At 36.7% G+C, this 17,069-nt stretch overlaps 2 protein-coding genes across 3 annotated transcripts; one reads left to right on the top strand and one right to left on the bottom strand.

Moving 5' to 3' along the window:
• Nucleotides 1-1,764: 1,764 nt before the first annotated feature.
• LOC138129058 (modular serine protease-like) lies at nucleotides 1,765-5,921 on the bottom strand. 2 transcript variants are annotated; one of them, XM_069045301.1, is made up of 17 exons: nucleotides 5,791-5,921; nucleotides 5,714-5,738; nucleotides 5,413-5,609; nucleotides 5,154-5,360; nucleotides 4,942-5,100; nucleotides 4,405-4,529; nucleotides 4,166-4,348; nucleotides 3,950-4,112; nucleotides 3,699-3,897; nucleotides 3,518-3,649; nucleotides 3,264-3,466; nucleotides 2,999-3,205; nucleotides 2,753-2,917; nucleotides 2,576-2,700; nucleotides 2,331-2,513; nucleotides 2,111-2,270; nucleotides 1,765-2,034 (listed from the first exon to the last, which is right to left on the bottom strand). In XM_069045301.1, exons 1-17 carry the CDS (start codon nucleotides 5,825-5,827, stop codon nucleotides 1,829-1,831), a joined length of 2,676 nt encoding a protein of 891 aa, XP_068901402.1. In that variant the 5' UTR covers nucleotides 5,828-5,921; the 3' UTR covers nucleotides 1,765-1,828. The 2 variants fall into 2 exon arrangements, with proteins under 2 accessions (XP_068901402.1, XP_068901403.1); XM_069045302.1 differs by lacking the exon at nucleotides 1,765-2,034 and having other exon boundaries at nucleotides 2,126-2,270; nucleotides 2,331-2,430; nucleotides 2,480-2,513.
• An 8,251-nt stretch (nucleotides 5,922-14,172) lies between these two features.
• On the top strand, nucleotides 14,173-16,891 carry LOC138129060 (uncharacterized). The gene is made up of 4 exons (XM_069045304.1): nucleotides 14,173-15,445; nucleotides 15,498-15,705; nucleotides 15,760-16,118; nucleotides 16,179-16,891. Exons 1-4 carry the CDS (start codon nucleotides 15,227-15,229, stop codon nucleotides 16,665-16,667), a joined length of 1,275 nt encoding a protein of 424 aa, XP_068901405.1. The 5' UTR covers nucleotides 14,173-15,226; the 3' UTR covers nucleotides 16,668-16,891.
• The last annotated feature ends 178 nt before the right edge of the window (nucleotides 16,892-17,069 follow it).

Genomic DNA, 17,069 nt, shown 5'->3' with positions numbered 1-17,069 from the left:
CATATGTTAAAAAGTAGAGTTTAAACATTAATTTTGGAAGTTTCTTGGTGTAAATGACAATAATACACTGAATTATTGATTAACATTTTCTTAGAGATCTATTAAATCACGAGTGCTTTAAGAGATAGCCATAAACGACTCCAAATTGAATACAATAATAGACCTATTAGAGACGCAGATTCTAAAAACATATTTAACCAACTGAGGTATAAACTGACTACAACCTTCAATAAGTCTGCTAAAAAAATTGCCACCAGATGCTTTTGGTCAACATGTGCTAAGGTATTAACATTAAAAAATAATTATTATGTACCTACATACTTCACTCAAATTTTAAATGCATTTATCAATTACGTATAACGTTGTGTAGTCAGGTATAGTTTGTCATTCATTAAATTCTACGTAGAGCAAGAAGTAGCTAACGCACGTAAAATTTGAAATATATCCTTCAAGCAGTTTATAACATTTTTGTCATGAACTTATGCCCTAATTAATATATTCTAGTGCATTTTGTAGTGTTGGGTTAATTTAATACAATTTAAAATCTCCCGATCTAAATAAGGGCATTTTACGACCTGTTTTAGCTACAATGGATCCCATACCTAATGGCATTAGAAAACTGATGAACATTTTTTGCATAGACCAATGATGCCAAAATAATAAATGTATTTGCATGAAGGAAGGCTTAAAATGCTTCCGTAATTGTTCTTGCAAAAAATGTCACAACAATGTTTCTTGTTTTGGTATATGAGAATGAGGATGACGAAGAAAGGTAACAAATTCAAAAATGTTTCGTTCCTGCTAACATAAATTAATAACAATTGTGCAATTCATTTGTTGCCATGTGCATTTCCTGTTTATGGCATTGAACTCTTTAAACTATTCATTCTGGAAATATCAAGTTACAAACCCATCTTAAAACCAAAGTAAGCTGATAAAACTCGAAATTCTTAACATCCGTTAGAACCGAATTGATTTTTTGTTTTACACATTGAGAATGGAATTTAACAAGATTAAATTTTGAACAAAAAAACGTCTGTTGATGAAAGTTGCTCTAATTAGTCAAAGAGATGATTTCATTGAGTATATTAATTTTACAGTATTAAAGACTAAATCATTAGATCAATAAGGGTAAATCAAAGAAATGGACAATCTAGTCGATAGTTTCAGAAATCACTTTTCTAATTTAGGTAACACAAAAAAGTAATTCTGCTGTGTCTTATCTTCTTAGAACAAATCATCAAATCAAAAGAAATGCATTCGCATCGTGGAAAACTCTTTCTACACTACTCAAAAAATAAAAGTAGTCACTTTTTTGAACGTAGATATTTTTTCATACTTTAAGATATTTTAATCAAACTTGCAACGTATCTGGTGTTCATTTAAATTTCAGGTCAAAGTTGATGTTGATGAAGAGTCGATTGTGAACGCACCACTCATGTGGTAATCTGTAATCTGATCAACTCTTCAACGCCAACTTTGACCGGTCTATTAAAATAAAACCTTAATCATAAATAACCCCATAGAATAAAAAAATTACATCAAAAATTAAATTAAATTTTTGAAGTAAAATTTGCCATTTTGTCAAAAAAATTGTTATGTAAAGTAGTGTAGTGAGACCGTCGTTGTGGTGATGTCGTAATTTACCGTCTTTTCGTCAGTAGATTTTATGTTTTTAGCAGCAACTCTTGAGAACAAATTTGTTGAAATAGAAGGTGTTTTGTTTCTGTATTGTTACGTTTATGGTCATAAAAAGTCCAGAAATTATACAAATAATTGTTAGGTTTATTGAAGTTTGAGCAAATTCACAAGACTAATTATTATGATTCTATAAAATATTATAACGAGCGACTTTTCCTAACAGGAAGCTGTCAACGTAATATTTAACGTCAGTATACAAGGCGTACTGATGAGTGTCACATCCTCCCATGTCGCTCGATGGAGCGAGACTCAAAATTCCAAAAATGTAGAATCTGTTGTTTGCGTGTTTAAAGACAAGTCCTCCTCCAGCATCGCCTTTGCAAACAGAGGTTCCTAAAACATAATTGGTTAATATATACAAATAATTATTTCCAATTGGTAAATAGCAGTATTTTGTTCAACGTATTACCATTTTGGTAGCCAGCACACAGTTTGTCGAATGTTAAATATATTTCGAAATCTTCCCCAAGCTGCGAAAGGCAATTTTGACGACTAATCAAAGGAAGTCTAATACTTCTTAGTTCATCTGACGGCTTTTGATTTTCCTCAGTGAAACCCCAGCCACTAATCTACAACAATGCGAATTTATAAAATATCACCGATTTTAATATCAAAAGCATGAAACCTACATGTCCAAGTCCCTTTGTGTCAGACTTTAAAAAGTCATCCAGGTATGTCTTCGTCCAGTCAACGCAAACTGGTTGAACCGTTTGTGAAAACTGAAAGATTCTTTTTGACACCATTATTGCAATATCTCCAAAATAATTTTGGACCATACCCTTGTACTGCACAGGAACGAAAATATCATCCACCTTAAACAAAAAATGCAAAAGTGAACTTCTTCAATTTTTTAAATTGTTTAATATAATTCAACCTCGGAGAACTGCGCTTGAGGGGTGTCCCGAGGATCGGAATAACTGCGATAATATTTTCCAACTGCAAGGGTGTAATTACTTTTGGAAAGCACTTTACCCTCATAGTCTGTGACACAGTGTGCAGCTAAAAATATAACAATTATTGACCTGATAACGGCAGATTCGTAAAAAATCACCTGTCAAAATAATTCTTTCACTTATTAAAGTTCCACCGCAAATTAATTGGTTTGTTTCTAACCCCCTTCGTTGATAAATAGCCACTTGCCAAGGAAATTCTCCTTTATTTGTTGTATCTCCCTTAACGATTAATGCGGCGCTAGGAATGGATTTTTGACCACACACTAAAAAATTATTGTTAACAAATTTCTCAAGTCGATGCTGAAAGTGTTTCTCTTCAACACATTTTCTTTTGACTGACTAACCTGGAACACATTTAGGAGGAGGTCTGGACCAAGTGCCATCCACACACAGTAAAGGAGCGAGATTTATACCTTTCTCTTCATAAAATGGAGCGCAGGTGAACTTCGCAAGTGTACCATCGACGGGATCGGTGCAGTGGTCAGTCTCTTTGGTATTAAACAAACAAACCACTTTTGTCGTGAGCGTGTTCTGCAGGGACGAGCAAGTCTCTGAAGTAAGATTGTCAAAAATGTAAATCAAGTTTAAAGAAAATGTTTCGACATTTACTTAGACATTTGCCAACTTTTGCCGACCAACTCCCAGAACGACATACAAGATACTCAAGACCATCCAGTTTATGCTTCTCGTTGCACTGTACGACTAGAATGGTATGTTTCGCGACAAATTTTCCTGGTGAAAACTCTGGAGCGGAGTTTCCCAAAACTGACCAGCGACCTGAATTCGGATGTTCCGGCAAAATACAACCATCCCTTAAATCATGTTTATCAATGGTATTCTTCCAAGTCGCAGTTTTTACTTACTGTGGTCGTTCGGTTGATTTTGTAGGCTCGGTGGGTTTAGTTGGGTCAGCGGTAGATCCAGTTTCTTCAATAGTGGTCGGTGGTGGAGTAACTGTTGTGCAACTTTCACACATGCTATCGTCACCAATAGCTCTAAAACTGAAAGGTAATCGAGACATCCCTCTGATTGATTTCAACTCACGGTTTGAATCGAACCATATTTCTCAAAATGAAATGGTCATAGTTGTAGACCACAGTGTAGACGCCGTACTGGTGACTGTTACATCCTCCTCCCGCCGTGTTAGCTAAAGGAGATAAGCTGACAACGCCAGCAATAAAGAATCTGTTTGAAAATTTAAAAACTAATCCCCCACCACTGTCTCCGTTGCAAACCGAAGAACCTGCAACCAGTTTCGAAAATACGACCGAGTGAAAAATAATCGAACTAATTACCATTTTTCAAATACCCTGCACATAATTTGTCATGGGTAATATATCTTCTATAATCTTCTGGTACGTCTTTTTTACACTTTTTATTAGGGATAGATGGTACTCTTAGTTGTCTGAGAACGTTCGATAAGTGGCTTGTTTCTCGAGTGTAACCCCAACCGCTCACCTGTAATATTGCATTACATCAGAAAATAGTAAATTTTGTTGCATAAATCCTACAAATCCCTTTTTAGTTTGATTGGAGTTCAATACAGCAGTTTCATAATTTCTTCTCCAGTCAACGCAGACAGGTTGAACTCTCACCGAAAATTTGAAAGTTTTTGCCGTAACAATTACAGCAATGTCCCCCAATAAATTCTGAGTATCTCCTTCGTATTCGTCAGGGATGAACATTTCTTGAATCTTGTTAGAAAATTCAATAAAATTAATGTTTACTCTACGTTATTAATCCAACTTACGAGAGAGGTTTGAGAATGATTCGAGTCGTGAGGATCGTCATATTTTCTGTAATGTTTTCCAACTGCCACAAGATAATCTTCCTTGGGAAGCATCTTTCCGTAGACATCGGTTATGCAATGGGCCGCTAATAAATTCAAAAATACTTTGGAATAACATCAATATGTGACAAAGATGTGTTTGATGTGACAGCAGCAAAATTAAGACAGAAGAAATGAATTCTAATGAAATGACCTAAGAAATATGATGGAAACGTGTTGATAAAGAGCAGAATGAAATCCGTTGGTGTTAGTTCTTGATGTGAATTGTGGAGAGAAATCACAAATAAAAATTCTAGAAAGATAATTAATATGAGAAGAAAAAGAATCAAGAATTTATTGGAAGAGACTGTTGGTAGAAGAACACCGTGAAGCAGAAAACTTTGAACGTGGTACGCCATAAGTTTAGAAGAAATTGACTGGATGAAATCAAAATTAGAACTCTATATTTATTTCAGAAAGAAGTAATAAAATTTCACTTTCGCTTCTTGGAGGACTTACCCGTCAAAATAACTCGTTCGTTCAATAAACTTCCACCACAAAGGAACGACTTATCGACAGACGAATATAAAGCCGCTTGCCATGGAAACTGTCCCTTTTTAGAAACTCTTCCACCCACGATCAACGTGGGGTCTTTCGTGGTGGAGGTCTTGCCGCACACTACAAGAAATCGAACCATTTTCAAATTTTAAATTTAAGCACCACGATCTAACCTGGACGACAATCGGGAACGCTTTCGCTCCATTTGCCATCGGTGCACACCGCTGTAGGTCGGGCAAGACGGGAATCTTCATAGAACGAAGCACACCGAAATTGTGCTATGGTACCGTCGACGGCGTCAGTGCAATTTATCGTCTGTTTTCCTCTAGTGGTACATTTGACGGCCAATATTGTGGTGGAGTATATCGGGGGACATGTTTCTAGAAGTAAACTTTGAAAATGTATTTGGTCACGTTAACCGAATTAGTTTACTTGAACATTGACCAATGTTTGGTGTCCAGCTTCCATTTAGACAACCAACAATTGTACATCCTTCTAGTGTGTAATATTTGTCACATTCTATTCTTAAAATTGTGTATTCCGGCATCACTCCTTCCATCAATCCAGATTTATTGTTTGTTATTGACCAACGACCGAAAGACGGATGAGGAGGTAAAGGACAATCACCCCTTCAACAAAGTAGTCATTTAAGTCGGACGTGACAATAACATGGTGTAATCACTATATAAATGTTAGAGCGAAAATAAATATTTAAATCTATTCTAAGACATACCCAACATTGATTATTTCTTGTATAACTAAAAAAGATATTATTGAATGAGAGATCACAACAAGCTTTGTTACACTCACCGAAGAAGCACAAAAGCGACAGTTTTATTCCACACATATTTGTCTTAAATTCGGAATTTATGTTCGCAAATAAGTTAAGAAATAAATGAAGAGGTCACACTGTGCAGCCTTTATATATCTCAATTTACCAAACATCTGAGACTTTTAAAGTTTTTCATTGATTATGAGGTCATGCTCGTGGTTTCCCTCGATTGATAACCTATAAGTTTACGTATACAAGCAAATGTGAGACAAAAATCCAAAAATAATAATTTACTTGAAAATAACATTTTGAAATATTGTTTGTGATAATAGACCTCTCTGACCTTGCGAAAACTACGCCTTAGTACATATAAAATATAGATAAAGATTTCTAATTAAGTAATACATCTGGTCCCAGAACTGTCTCCGCAAAGAATAAAGGGAATATTTAAGAGAATGTGATAATCTGTCATACCCCACTTCTGTACCCTTATCTTTATCAATGCTATAGAAATCCTTCAACTTTATTTTTCGGTAATCATTTAATTTCTTCTTCTGTTGGAGCCCAGCAAGGAGATCCCTGCGGTCCCATGATTTTTAGTCTTGCGATTCAACCAATTATTTTATCTTTGGATTCTCAAATGAATATATAGTATTTAGATGATGGAACCTTAGCTGATTACCCAGAAGTAGTTTTATCCGACTTTAAAAAAGTTATAAATTTATCTCAGGAAATTGGCCTTGAATTAAACTTTAACAAATGCGAGATCTTTTGCTGTTCTGGAGACACAGATTTAAAAGTCATAAAGGAATTTCAAAATTTAGCACCAGGCATTAAAATCTGTGACCGAGAAAGTTTATCTCTTTTAGGCTCTCCAATCTTTGACCAAGGTTTCAAATACACCGTCGAAAAAACTATAATTACAGTTGAAAATCTTTTAAACAAAGCTGAACTCCTTAACAGACACGTGGCTTATACTTTAATCAAAAACTGTCTTTTCATACCAAAATTTAATTTTTTATTAAGAACAACTCTATTTTGGAAATTTTCTAATTATGTTAATTCAATTGATTCTTCTTTAAAGTCTTGTTTAGAGAGAATACTTAATTTACGTTTAACTGATTTACAATGGCGTCAGTCCACTTTACCGATTAGATTTGGTGGTCTGGGAATTCGTCGCATTTCCGATATTTGCTTCCCTGCTTTCCTATCTTCAATTAATGGGGTTAAAAAGCTTGTTTCTTTATTACTAAACTCAAAGGATAATGAGCTTAATATTCACCATTATGATGAAGCTTTAGCAGTCTGGGGTGTAGCAAATGAGAACGAAATACCAACAATTCCACAATTTCAGAAGAATTGGGATAATATTAATATCAAAGGAATAATTGCCAATGACTTAATCTTTAATTCACCTAGAGACTTGGCTCGTTTTAAAGCTTTGCAATGCAGAGAATCAGGATCTTGGTTACATGCAATACCTTCTCCTAATATTGGTACTCTTTTAGATAACACTTCCTTCCAAGTTTGTATTGGTTTAAGATTGGGTTGTAATCTTTGTACACCTCATATTTGCAAATGCAATGCGAAAGTTGACAAAATTGGCACCCACGGTCTAAGCTGTTTCAAAAGCAGTGGTAGATTTTCAAGACACACTGAAATTAATTCCATTATCAACCGGTCTTTAACTTCTATTCATGTGAATTCAACTTTAGAACCAAAGGGACTGTCTCGGGATGACGGAAAACGCCCAGATGGGATGACTTTAGTACCGTGGATTAAAGGTCAACCTTTGGTTTGGGACGTCACTGTTGTAGATACACTTGCAGACAGTTACGTATTGAAATCATCTGAAGTCTCAGGTTTTGCCGCTGAAATGGCTTGCAAACGCAAACATAGCAAATATCATTTCGTCAAACTACGTGTTTAAAGGTTTAGCATTTGAAACCTTAGGCCCTTGGTGCAAAGAAGCCATCGATTTCATTAATGTCATCGGAAACCGACTTATCGCGGAATCAGGCGATTCAAAATCAAAGAAATTCCTTTTCGAGAGGATTTCCCTTGCCATTCAACGTGGAAACGCTGCAAGCATTCGGGGCACTTTTCCAGATTCCGCAATATTATCAGAAATTTTTGTATTATAAAACAAAAATGTTTATGTAATTATGTTATCTGAATATTAAAAAAAAGGAAGTCCTATCTCAAGCGATAATCGGGAAAAGACATCGTAAACTTGACAAATCAGATTTGAGCACCCTCAAGGTATAATTTTGAGTTGCCGGGGTTTCGAAATTCGAATTTTGTTGCGATATCAACACCAATCAACCTTTTGGGATTGGTGAGATTGAAAACTTTGTAGTTCGGTTGTGTGAACTGAATGAATATCTTGGGCCCTGGCCCGACCTTTATACCCTGAAATTTTAGGTCCTTAAAGACTGCTACCTACCGGTTAGCGTAAACACGTTGCCACTAAGAGTCCGTTCCCGTGGGAGGGCACCGGCTAGGCCGAAGGGCTTCCCTACCCCCTTAGTCCCACAGATAAATTGCGAGCCGCGACGCCCGTTGCCCACGGAGCGGTGGGATTGGGTATTCTGCCAGAACGTTTTATGGGTAAACAGATTGTGGTCTGCCATTTACCCGTAGCGCACCTGGGGGCAAAGATCGCGGACTCCCCCGTTCTCTTCTTGCCCGAAGGCAAGAAAGATGTTACACCGCGCCCGAGAAGGGGCCCCTTGCAGTGTTTTCCGCGCATCGGTCCCCCGAAAGACATCCTCACGTCATCCACTCATTAACCATCTCGAGAAAACTAAAGCACAGCGTGTTCGGCAACTTCGGGGAGCTGTTTGCTCCCCTAATCTCAGCGGCCTGAAGACCGGCTCCCCGTCCACCTTAGGGGGGCGGCTCACGTCAGCCCGAAGCCCCCACTCTCGGCCCCTGCCACAGGCCATCAGATAAACCACTCATATCCGTCTCTTTTCCCTCAGCTTTGCCTAGTCGCTACTTCGGGGAGCTGTCTGCTCCCCTAGTTCAAAAACGGATGATCCGAGGGCCATCCACCCTTGTCCACCTTTCGGGGACATCATCCAATGAGAGGAACAGATAAACCTCCTTCTGAACCGCCCGATTTGCCCATTAAGTCTGCTACGACCGACCGTAGACCCGGTGGCACCACGGGGAGGTCTGGGCGGGGTGTCCACTCACGCACACTTCCTGCCGCGGCGTGATCTCGGGTGGTGAGTGAACACCTTCTAAAATACCACCGGTTGTGTGAACTATAGGAAAATTTATTTCAGTCATCCTGGAGTCTCTATTGCTGTCAGCTCATGCCTGCTTTCTATAGGGAGGCCGTTTTGGAACAGTCTGGATATTTCTTGTGTATACTATCGTCAAAATTTCATATATTCAGCTTAGTTATTAGATTTGTATAATTTATCGACAACATTTTATGTAGGTTGAGATAACCGCTTTTGAATTCAAAACTAACCGCCAATGAAAGCTATAGAATTACCGGCGTTCGGTACCGTCGGCGACCGCTTGGGGGCGTGGGTGAAAGTCGACAGGGGATGAACGGCCATGTTTTTTTTTGGGAAGACACTTTTGGTCTTGCCCGCAGAGTACTACAGAAGTACTGTAACGGTCCGAATAGGTTCGATAAATTAAGAATTTTAATTTTAAAATAATTTCAACGAAATATTTTAAATACCGTTCATTTGCGACGGAAATGCTGGTCAGTTGTAAATTTTATTGTTGCTTTGTTCACAAGAGTGGCACCACACTCCTGAAGTGAAATCTGCCAACCTTTCTTTGAAAATGCAGGTACGCGTCCGGGGCAAAACATAGCCCAAGGGGAACAAGTGTTCAGGGGAAAGGAAGCGTTGCAATAAATTTATTGTAATTACATGTTCGACAATTTGGGTGGTCCAGTTAAAATCAGGGGATAATTGAATTAATGAATTTGATGTTAGCAGGTTTCAAATTGAGAGAACAACAAAATTAATGTTCATTAGGTTAATTTACTTTTTTTAGCATTCTCAGATTTGTGGCATATTTGTAATTAAAGGGCGAGAATTGCAAATTAAAAACAGAGCGCTTTATCGTAGAAAAGAACTAGAATCGTTTGCACTTTTAGTTAGAAAAGTAACAAAGCAAAGTAGAAAGGGAGTCGGTAGAAAACACAGAGGACCGGGTAACGGTAAAGCCAGGTAGTCGTAGAAATCAGACGTGTGAGTGAGAGAGAGAGAATGAAATTTACGAAGTAATTATTAATTAGAACGGTTTTGGGGAATCAAACCAATGTAGAACAATTTTTAGAAGTAGCAGATCAACGGAATTTAGTTGCATGACATGACAATTACGTAACAGCGTTTCAAGCCCAATTTAGGTTTCAAAATAAGGTTAATTTGTTTCATTGTAATTCTGTTTGTTTCATTTTAATTCTGTTTGTTTCATTTTAATTATGTTTGATTAATTTTAATTATGTTTGTTTCATTTTAATTCTGTTTGTCTCATTTTAATTATGTTTATTTCATTTTAATTATGTTTGATTCTTGGTGCTGATTTTTGTTATTGTATAGAGTCGGTAATTCAGTGTTCCTGTTAATTCTGTTTGTTGCATTTTTTAGATTGTGTTGTTTCTTGATGTTGAGGTTTATTATTGTATAGAGTCAGTAATTTAGTGTTCTTTTTCAGAGTTCTAATTCACCAACAAATTATGTACATTCGGTCTGGTCCTAACAAAAGTCTAAATTTAAACATTTAAAATGATGGTGGAAAAACGGAAACTGTAATTTCAAAAGTTCTAGAGATATCGAAAGGGTCGCGGTCGGCGTAAAGTAGAACCATAGACAACACAGTAAACCTATAGAACGCAAACTCCCATAGTTTTTAAGGTACTGTATCTTTGGAAGGTAGCGCCATTCCGCTCCACAATTTTTCGCCTCGAAATTAAAAGAGAGGACATTATCGATAAATCCCGTGAGCGTGACAAAGATAGAAGTACACAATTGTACGGGATTTTTGTATCGTGTCAAAACAGATTAACTTAACATTGCTCGAAATTAAAAGAGAGAGAGATATATCTCTGCACCGTTGGCGATACCTTTGTGATATAGTACCTTAATAGTTTTTTGTGCCCCGACGCCATCTACTGGCTTGTGGTAGGTGCAAAATTAGACACAGCCAGCTGGATATCCTGGCTTTTTTATTTATTTTAATTTAAAGTAATTTATTTATGAAACTAAAAGACAACATTTATTTTGAAGTTTTTATTTTCAATCTTTTTCGATACATTTCCATTGCATTTTTATAAATTTTGGTTTGGTATTTCTTTTCCTCAATTGCGGCAAACAAAAATTTATCGCATCCTTGCCTTGCATTGCATTGCTCTTTATTTTGACATCGAATTTTGCATGAAGTTTTATACGTTTTCGGTACATTGCAACCCGAATTTTGGATGGACATTCTGCCTTTTTATAATTTTGAATATGCTCAGGTTTTCTTATTTTCTTTTTGAAACTTTCATAAGAATTTATGTCTTCATTACTACATAAAACAGGAGTTACACAATTATAGTGTCTTCAGTAGAAATGTCGTAGATCAGTAGATCGGATGAAAATTCTATAAAAAGTACTTTTCAGTTAAAATATAATTATCAATATTTTTTTACTATTACTGGAAGTAAGTCTGGACTGGAAAAGGAGGGAAAGTTGTATCGACGGTACGGCCATATTCGTTCGTACCGAAGTCTTTGCTGGTAAAATGAAGTCCACACACAGTGTAGCTGTTATACACTTTCATAGGCTCCAAAGTTGATAACTGCTTGTTACCCGTCTTTTTAATCCATTCCATAAAACGCCCAGGATATTTAATTGGATTTCAAAATCTATGGCGAGTTCCACATGGTTTATAATTCCTTTGCAGGGTGCAAAGTCGCACAATAGTAAATTTATTACTTATGACTTGATATGTCAAAATATAATTTTTTAAATTTTGGCATAAGTTTCCGCGATTTTTATTTTTATAAAACGGCAGCGTCCCCTGACGGCTTGTGGTGGGTGCGTTTCCAAAAAAATGGGGAAAATGCATAAGAGTTTGCGTTCTATAGGTTTACTGTGTTGTCTATGAGTAGAACCCAGCTGATTGGTCACTTTGGTCAAGTAGGGGTTGCGAAAGGGGGGTGCGCGAGAAATGATAAAACCGATTGCGGGACGGGAAACAAGGCTTTTTTGATTCACTCGGGGTTTGATCTCCAAAGTAGCCGGAGGTACGTTCAGTGCTTCCAGCAGCCATTTTGTGACCGCGTTCTTTACATTCACAAGGTAAATTATTTCTCTAATTTTTGTACATTATTTGTAGCCGCGATTTAATTAGCCAAACAGCATTTAGTTCTTTATCGTTCTAAAGTAAAGATTATTATTTTCTTTGAGCTTTTGATGACCACGTGACTCTTTAGAATCTTGAATTAAATTCCTTATAGCGAAGTATGTGATCTTCTTGCCTTTACCGATTGGGGAAACGTGCTCTTGTCAAGGGGAACCATTATGCAATTATTATAAAACATTTCCATTCATTATTTATGTCTTGGATTCTCGAGTTCGGGAAGCTACCGCCAGTGTCCGTCGCACTCAATTAGCTGTGGTCCGGCATAAGTGCACAAACCGCCATGTCACCCGTAAACGGGACAGTGACCAAACTAGGCCAGCTGACACGTGAAGAGAGGTACCCTTTGGCCCTGTTAGAACCTTTTTTCCCTTTTATTTTCGACCACCGGAGTAGACCGGGGTGATCTATGAGATTCCAGGGCATCGCGTCGGGTTCAATTTAATTGGGGAAACAATTCAAATCTAAATCGGATCACATAGTTCGCATCTCAAACTCGCATAATGCGGTTCGCGCCATAAACTCGTATATTTGCCCAGCTTAGTCATTTATTCATGAGTCAGATCTCAATTCGTGGGCCGCGAGTCAAATTTCATTTGGTCAAATTTCCACCAACTTCTGTTATTAAATTCATTTATTTATTTCTATAACTTGTTGGGACCAAACAACACCACACTCGATTATTTGTTAAATAAAATTTAAGTGAAGTGTGCTCAATCGTTTTAATTCTATTTGGAAAAACCTTCCGAAGGTACGGCCTCTCGTTAGAACCTAATTAAACAAAATGAAAAATAAACACAACGTAGGATCCGTAAATATTTCTTTTCTCATTATTTTTGTTTCGTATTTTTCCGCAAAATTTCACCCGAGGGAATGCGGCAACCAACAATACACCAAATGAGAAAAAAAAAACCATCGAGGAGAAGTCAAGGAAGTCGAAAGGTTACAGTACCGTGTATTTTTCTATGTTCTAACTGTGCGATTTTAGTTGTTTTTAATTGAACTGTGCTAAATGTGGCTATCCAGCTTCTGTTTTTGAACTAGGTATGTGTTTGGGGTACTAAAATTAATTCTACTTCGCGCGAAATGTAGTTTAACAATAATAAGACACAAATGGGTCGCACGTGGGTTTCCACCATGTTTTACAAAATCCACATTTATCTCGACCATCCCCACGTATTACGCTTTTAACATTTATAAGCTTGCGAAGGAGCGTAAGGCAGCCTGGTTCTAGTTTTGCTAAATTTATAAAATTGACGGGTCACGTTTTCCTTTTGTTGTCAAAGCAGGTTTTACAATTCACTAATTTTCCTAAAAGAAAATGAGTTTTAGCGTGGGTCTGTGGCTTTCACTTTTTATAAGCGCACTCCCTCATTGTTGCTCCCCTTTTTAATTATTTCGAGTGACGCTTTTGGTGTAACAAGTATCTATTTATTACTTAACACTTTAATCAAAATTTTAAAGTTTCCACTTTCCATCCCGGTAGCAACCAATTGGGTTTATATTTCAGGTATCTGCGCGGGCTGTTCCTTACCCAGGGATCTTCTACATTTAGGTACTTCATCGTTTAGTCCCGGGCGCCCTCCATATTATTCAAGGGGGGCCCCTTGTCGATAAACCGGCTCAATTAAGCTAGGGTCGACCGGACTGTGTTTTTTTTTATTGTTATGTATGTGTTATTGGTTGTTACCACTTTTCCATCCCAAACTGAAAGTGTTCTTAGATTACTCCGTCAACAAAGCTTTGTCGCGGTTTCGTTTGCATTTTCCAGTTGCTGTAAATGTCAATTCTTCCTTATCGCGAGGGTCTCTCTCTGTTTGAGGGGTTTAGTTTCTCCTAACATCCAATCGTTGAACACGACCTCGCGGCCCCTCGTTTAACATGTTGTGTCCCAAGAGAGACCCGAAAACCATAACGCTTGGCGGGGCTTGCTGAATGCTGGTCCGCAACGTCGCTCATGGTGTAAGTTGAATCCGAGTTCCTTGGCACAGAACTTCCGGAATGGTAATCTGTTCTCGAAGTTTGTGGTACTTGACAAGCGTCGTTTGTGTTTGCTTTGAAATAGTCATATTTAGGGCCCGGATTTTAGGCAAAATGGACTATTTTTATTTTTTAAGGCACATGTATGAAACTTGTCTATAAATGATTTCTGGCTTAATTAGAGTAATTAGAGCCATATTTGATTCTGCCTATTCGGCCTAAAATGCCCTTTAAATACCTATTTTACCTTTTAACTGCCTGAACATGCCTAAAATGACCAAAAATCAATTTCATTTTTGCGGTTTTTTCCCAATTTTCGAATTCTGGGAAGTTTACGGTATTGAAAATGTAAAAGTGGTACCTCAATAAAATTTACAATGCTTTATGATTTTAAAATTTAAGGAGATGTAATTACTGAAATGTACAAAGTGCAGTACAATACAGGAATTACTTTTTCGCTTTTACGGTTGGGACCATGATGTCAGCGGTAAATACTCCGACAATACCTAAGTACCACAAACCATTAGACTGGACTGGCATAAATTACAGAGTTTATCTGTTTGCCTCTGTTCGAAGGGGTGCAGGTATACGCGGTCTAATGTTTTCTGATACTTAGGTATTGTTAGAAGCTTTAACGTTTATAAAATGGTCCTTGCCATAAAAACGAAAATTAAAATCCCGAAGTGAAACAATAAGAGAAACCTTAAGGGTGTCATTTTCTAAAAATTTAAGAAATATAAAATTAACCATCTCCTCTGAAATTTGGTGGGAGACGTAAATATAAGCATTACAAATTTGTCATTTCTCGTTTACTTTATCTCCGTGCAGTGGTCGTGTTTCTTGTGAACCTGTTTAAAGTGAACATAATGCCGAAACAAAAAATTAGTTTACGCGAAAAAATATTACAGTGGACAAGCAAGAAAGATTTATATGAAATAAAATCAACCCGAGAAATGTTTTGTAAAGCTTGTGGTAAACTGGTAAGTTAAGCATAATTAAAAATATGTCATTTTATATTTTTTACTTATTTGAAAATTTTATTTTTTGTAGTTTATATGCGAAAAAAAATGTCACTTGCAACAGCATGAGCAAACGGCCATCCATAAAGAGAACATTATGACACCGCTTCGGCAAACGTTGCTGACACAGAACTTGGAGGAATCGGCAAATAGTACATTCAATATGGAACTTTGTAACGTCTTTTTAGCTGCCAATATACCATGGCACAAACTACAAAATCCTGCGTTTCAGAATTTTCTGACAAAATATTGTGGTAGAAAAATTCCGGATGAGTCTACTTTACGGAAAAATTATTTACCAAAATGCTACAAAGATGTATGAACATACTATCTTTTAATATTTAATTTAAAATTATTTTCACTTTTAGACTATTGACCGCATTCGGAATGAGCTGGATCCTTTTAACATATGGGTTTCAGTTGACGAAACAACAGATGCACTTGGGCGATATGTGGCGAATTGTCTGGTTGGGAAACTTTCAGAAGATGAACCTGGAAAATCTTATCTTTTGGCGTCTAAACAATTAGAAAGAACAAATCATGAGACAATAGCTAGATTCGTAAATCAATCTTTAGGTAAGGGTTTTTCACTTTTTTAAATTTATTTTGATTTAAAATTTCTATGCGTAGAAATCTTGTGGAGTACCAGAGTTGTTGCTGAAAAGTTTCTTTTGTTTGTAACGGATGGAGCACCATATATGATAAAATCTGGTAGACACCTTAAGGTGTTTTATCCAAAAATTGTGCATGTCACATGCTTAGCGCATGCTTTAAATCTAGTGGCTGAAAAAATTCGCTATCAATATGAAGATGTGGATAATTTAATTTCGAACGTGAAAAAAATTTTCGTTAAGGCACCTTTGAGAGTTGAAATGTACAAAGAAAAACTAAAAGAAATGCCACTGCCTCCACAGCCAATTTTAACACGATGGGGAACATGGCTTCAGGCTGCTATGTTTTACAGCGAACACTTTGATTCCATTAAAGAAGTAAGTATATAAAAGATAAGCAAATTAATTGATTGTTAAACTGTTTTTAACTACTCACAGGTTGTCATGTCCTTTGATGGAAGTTCTGCTGTTGCTATTCAAAAAGCACAGTCTATAATGAAGAAACCCGGAATAAAAAACCAATTAATTTATGTTCGCAGTAATTTTAAAATAATCTGCGAAAGTATTACTCAATTGGAAAAAAATGGGTTACCTTTAACCGATTCAATCAAAATTGTTGAAAACGTATTTACCTCCCTAAAAAAATCTCCAGGCCCTGTAGCAGCAGTAGCATTAAAAAAACTTGAAGATGTTACTGAAAAAAATCCTGGATACAAATTTCTTCTAGAATTGGCAAGAATTTTTAGAGGTGAAGATGTGCCGGAACATGACACCAAAATGGAAGAAATTTATTACAAATTTGCGCCCATTACCTCTTGCGAGGTAGAAAGAAGTTTTTCAAAATATAAGTCCATTTTGGTGGATAACCGACAATGTTTTAAAGTAGAAAATTTAGAGCAATATCTTGTATGCAATGTAAATACGTAACAATGTAAATAACTAACAAACTTGTAGTATTGTATATTAATTAATAAAAAATAATTAGTAAATATCTTGTTGTGTGTACCTACTTAAAACTTTAAAAACACATTTTTTAATTTAATTAACCACAACTTTAAGGACCTAGTATGGCTTATTTTCAGTTTTTAAGGGACTATTTGCAGTAGTTTAAGGGACTATTTTAGGCACCTATTTCCGACTTTTTAATTGCCTAAAATCCGGGCCCTACTGATTAGGTTCAGTTTCTTGGGAGTAGCGTAGTCCTTCGCCTTGAGGTTACTCATGCCGTTCTCGTTAGACGGGTCATTTCAGTGCCCTTCAGCTTCTTCCTTTTAACAAATTGACATCTCTCTTCATCCCACTTGAACTCCATGATCGAAAGGTTCTCCA

This window comes from Tenebrio molitor, chromosome 4 (assembly GCF_963966145.1).
Source record: "Tenebrio molitor chromosome 4, icTenMoli1.1, whole genome shotgun sequence".
Lineage (NCBI taxonomy): Eukaryota > Metazoa > Arthropoda > Insecta > Coleoptera > Tenebrionidae > Tenebrio > Tenebrio molitor.
The sequence above is the reverse complement of the archived record's forward strand: the minus strand, read 5'-3'. Positions and strand labels throughout refer to the sequence as shown.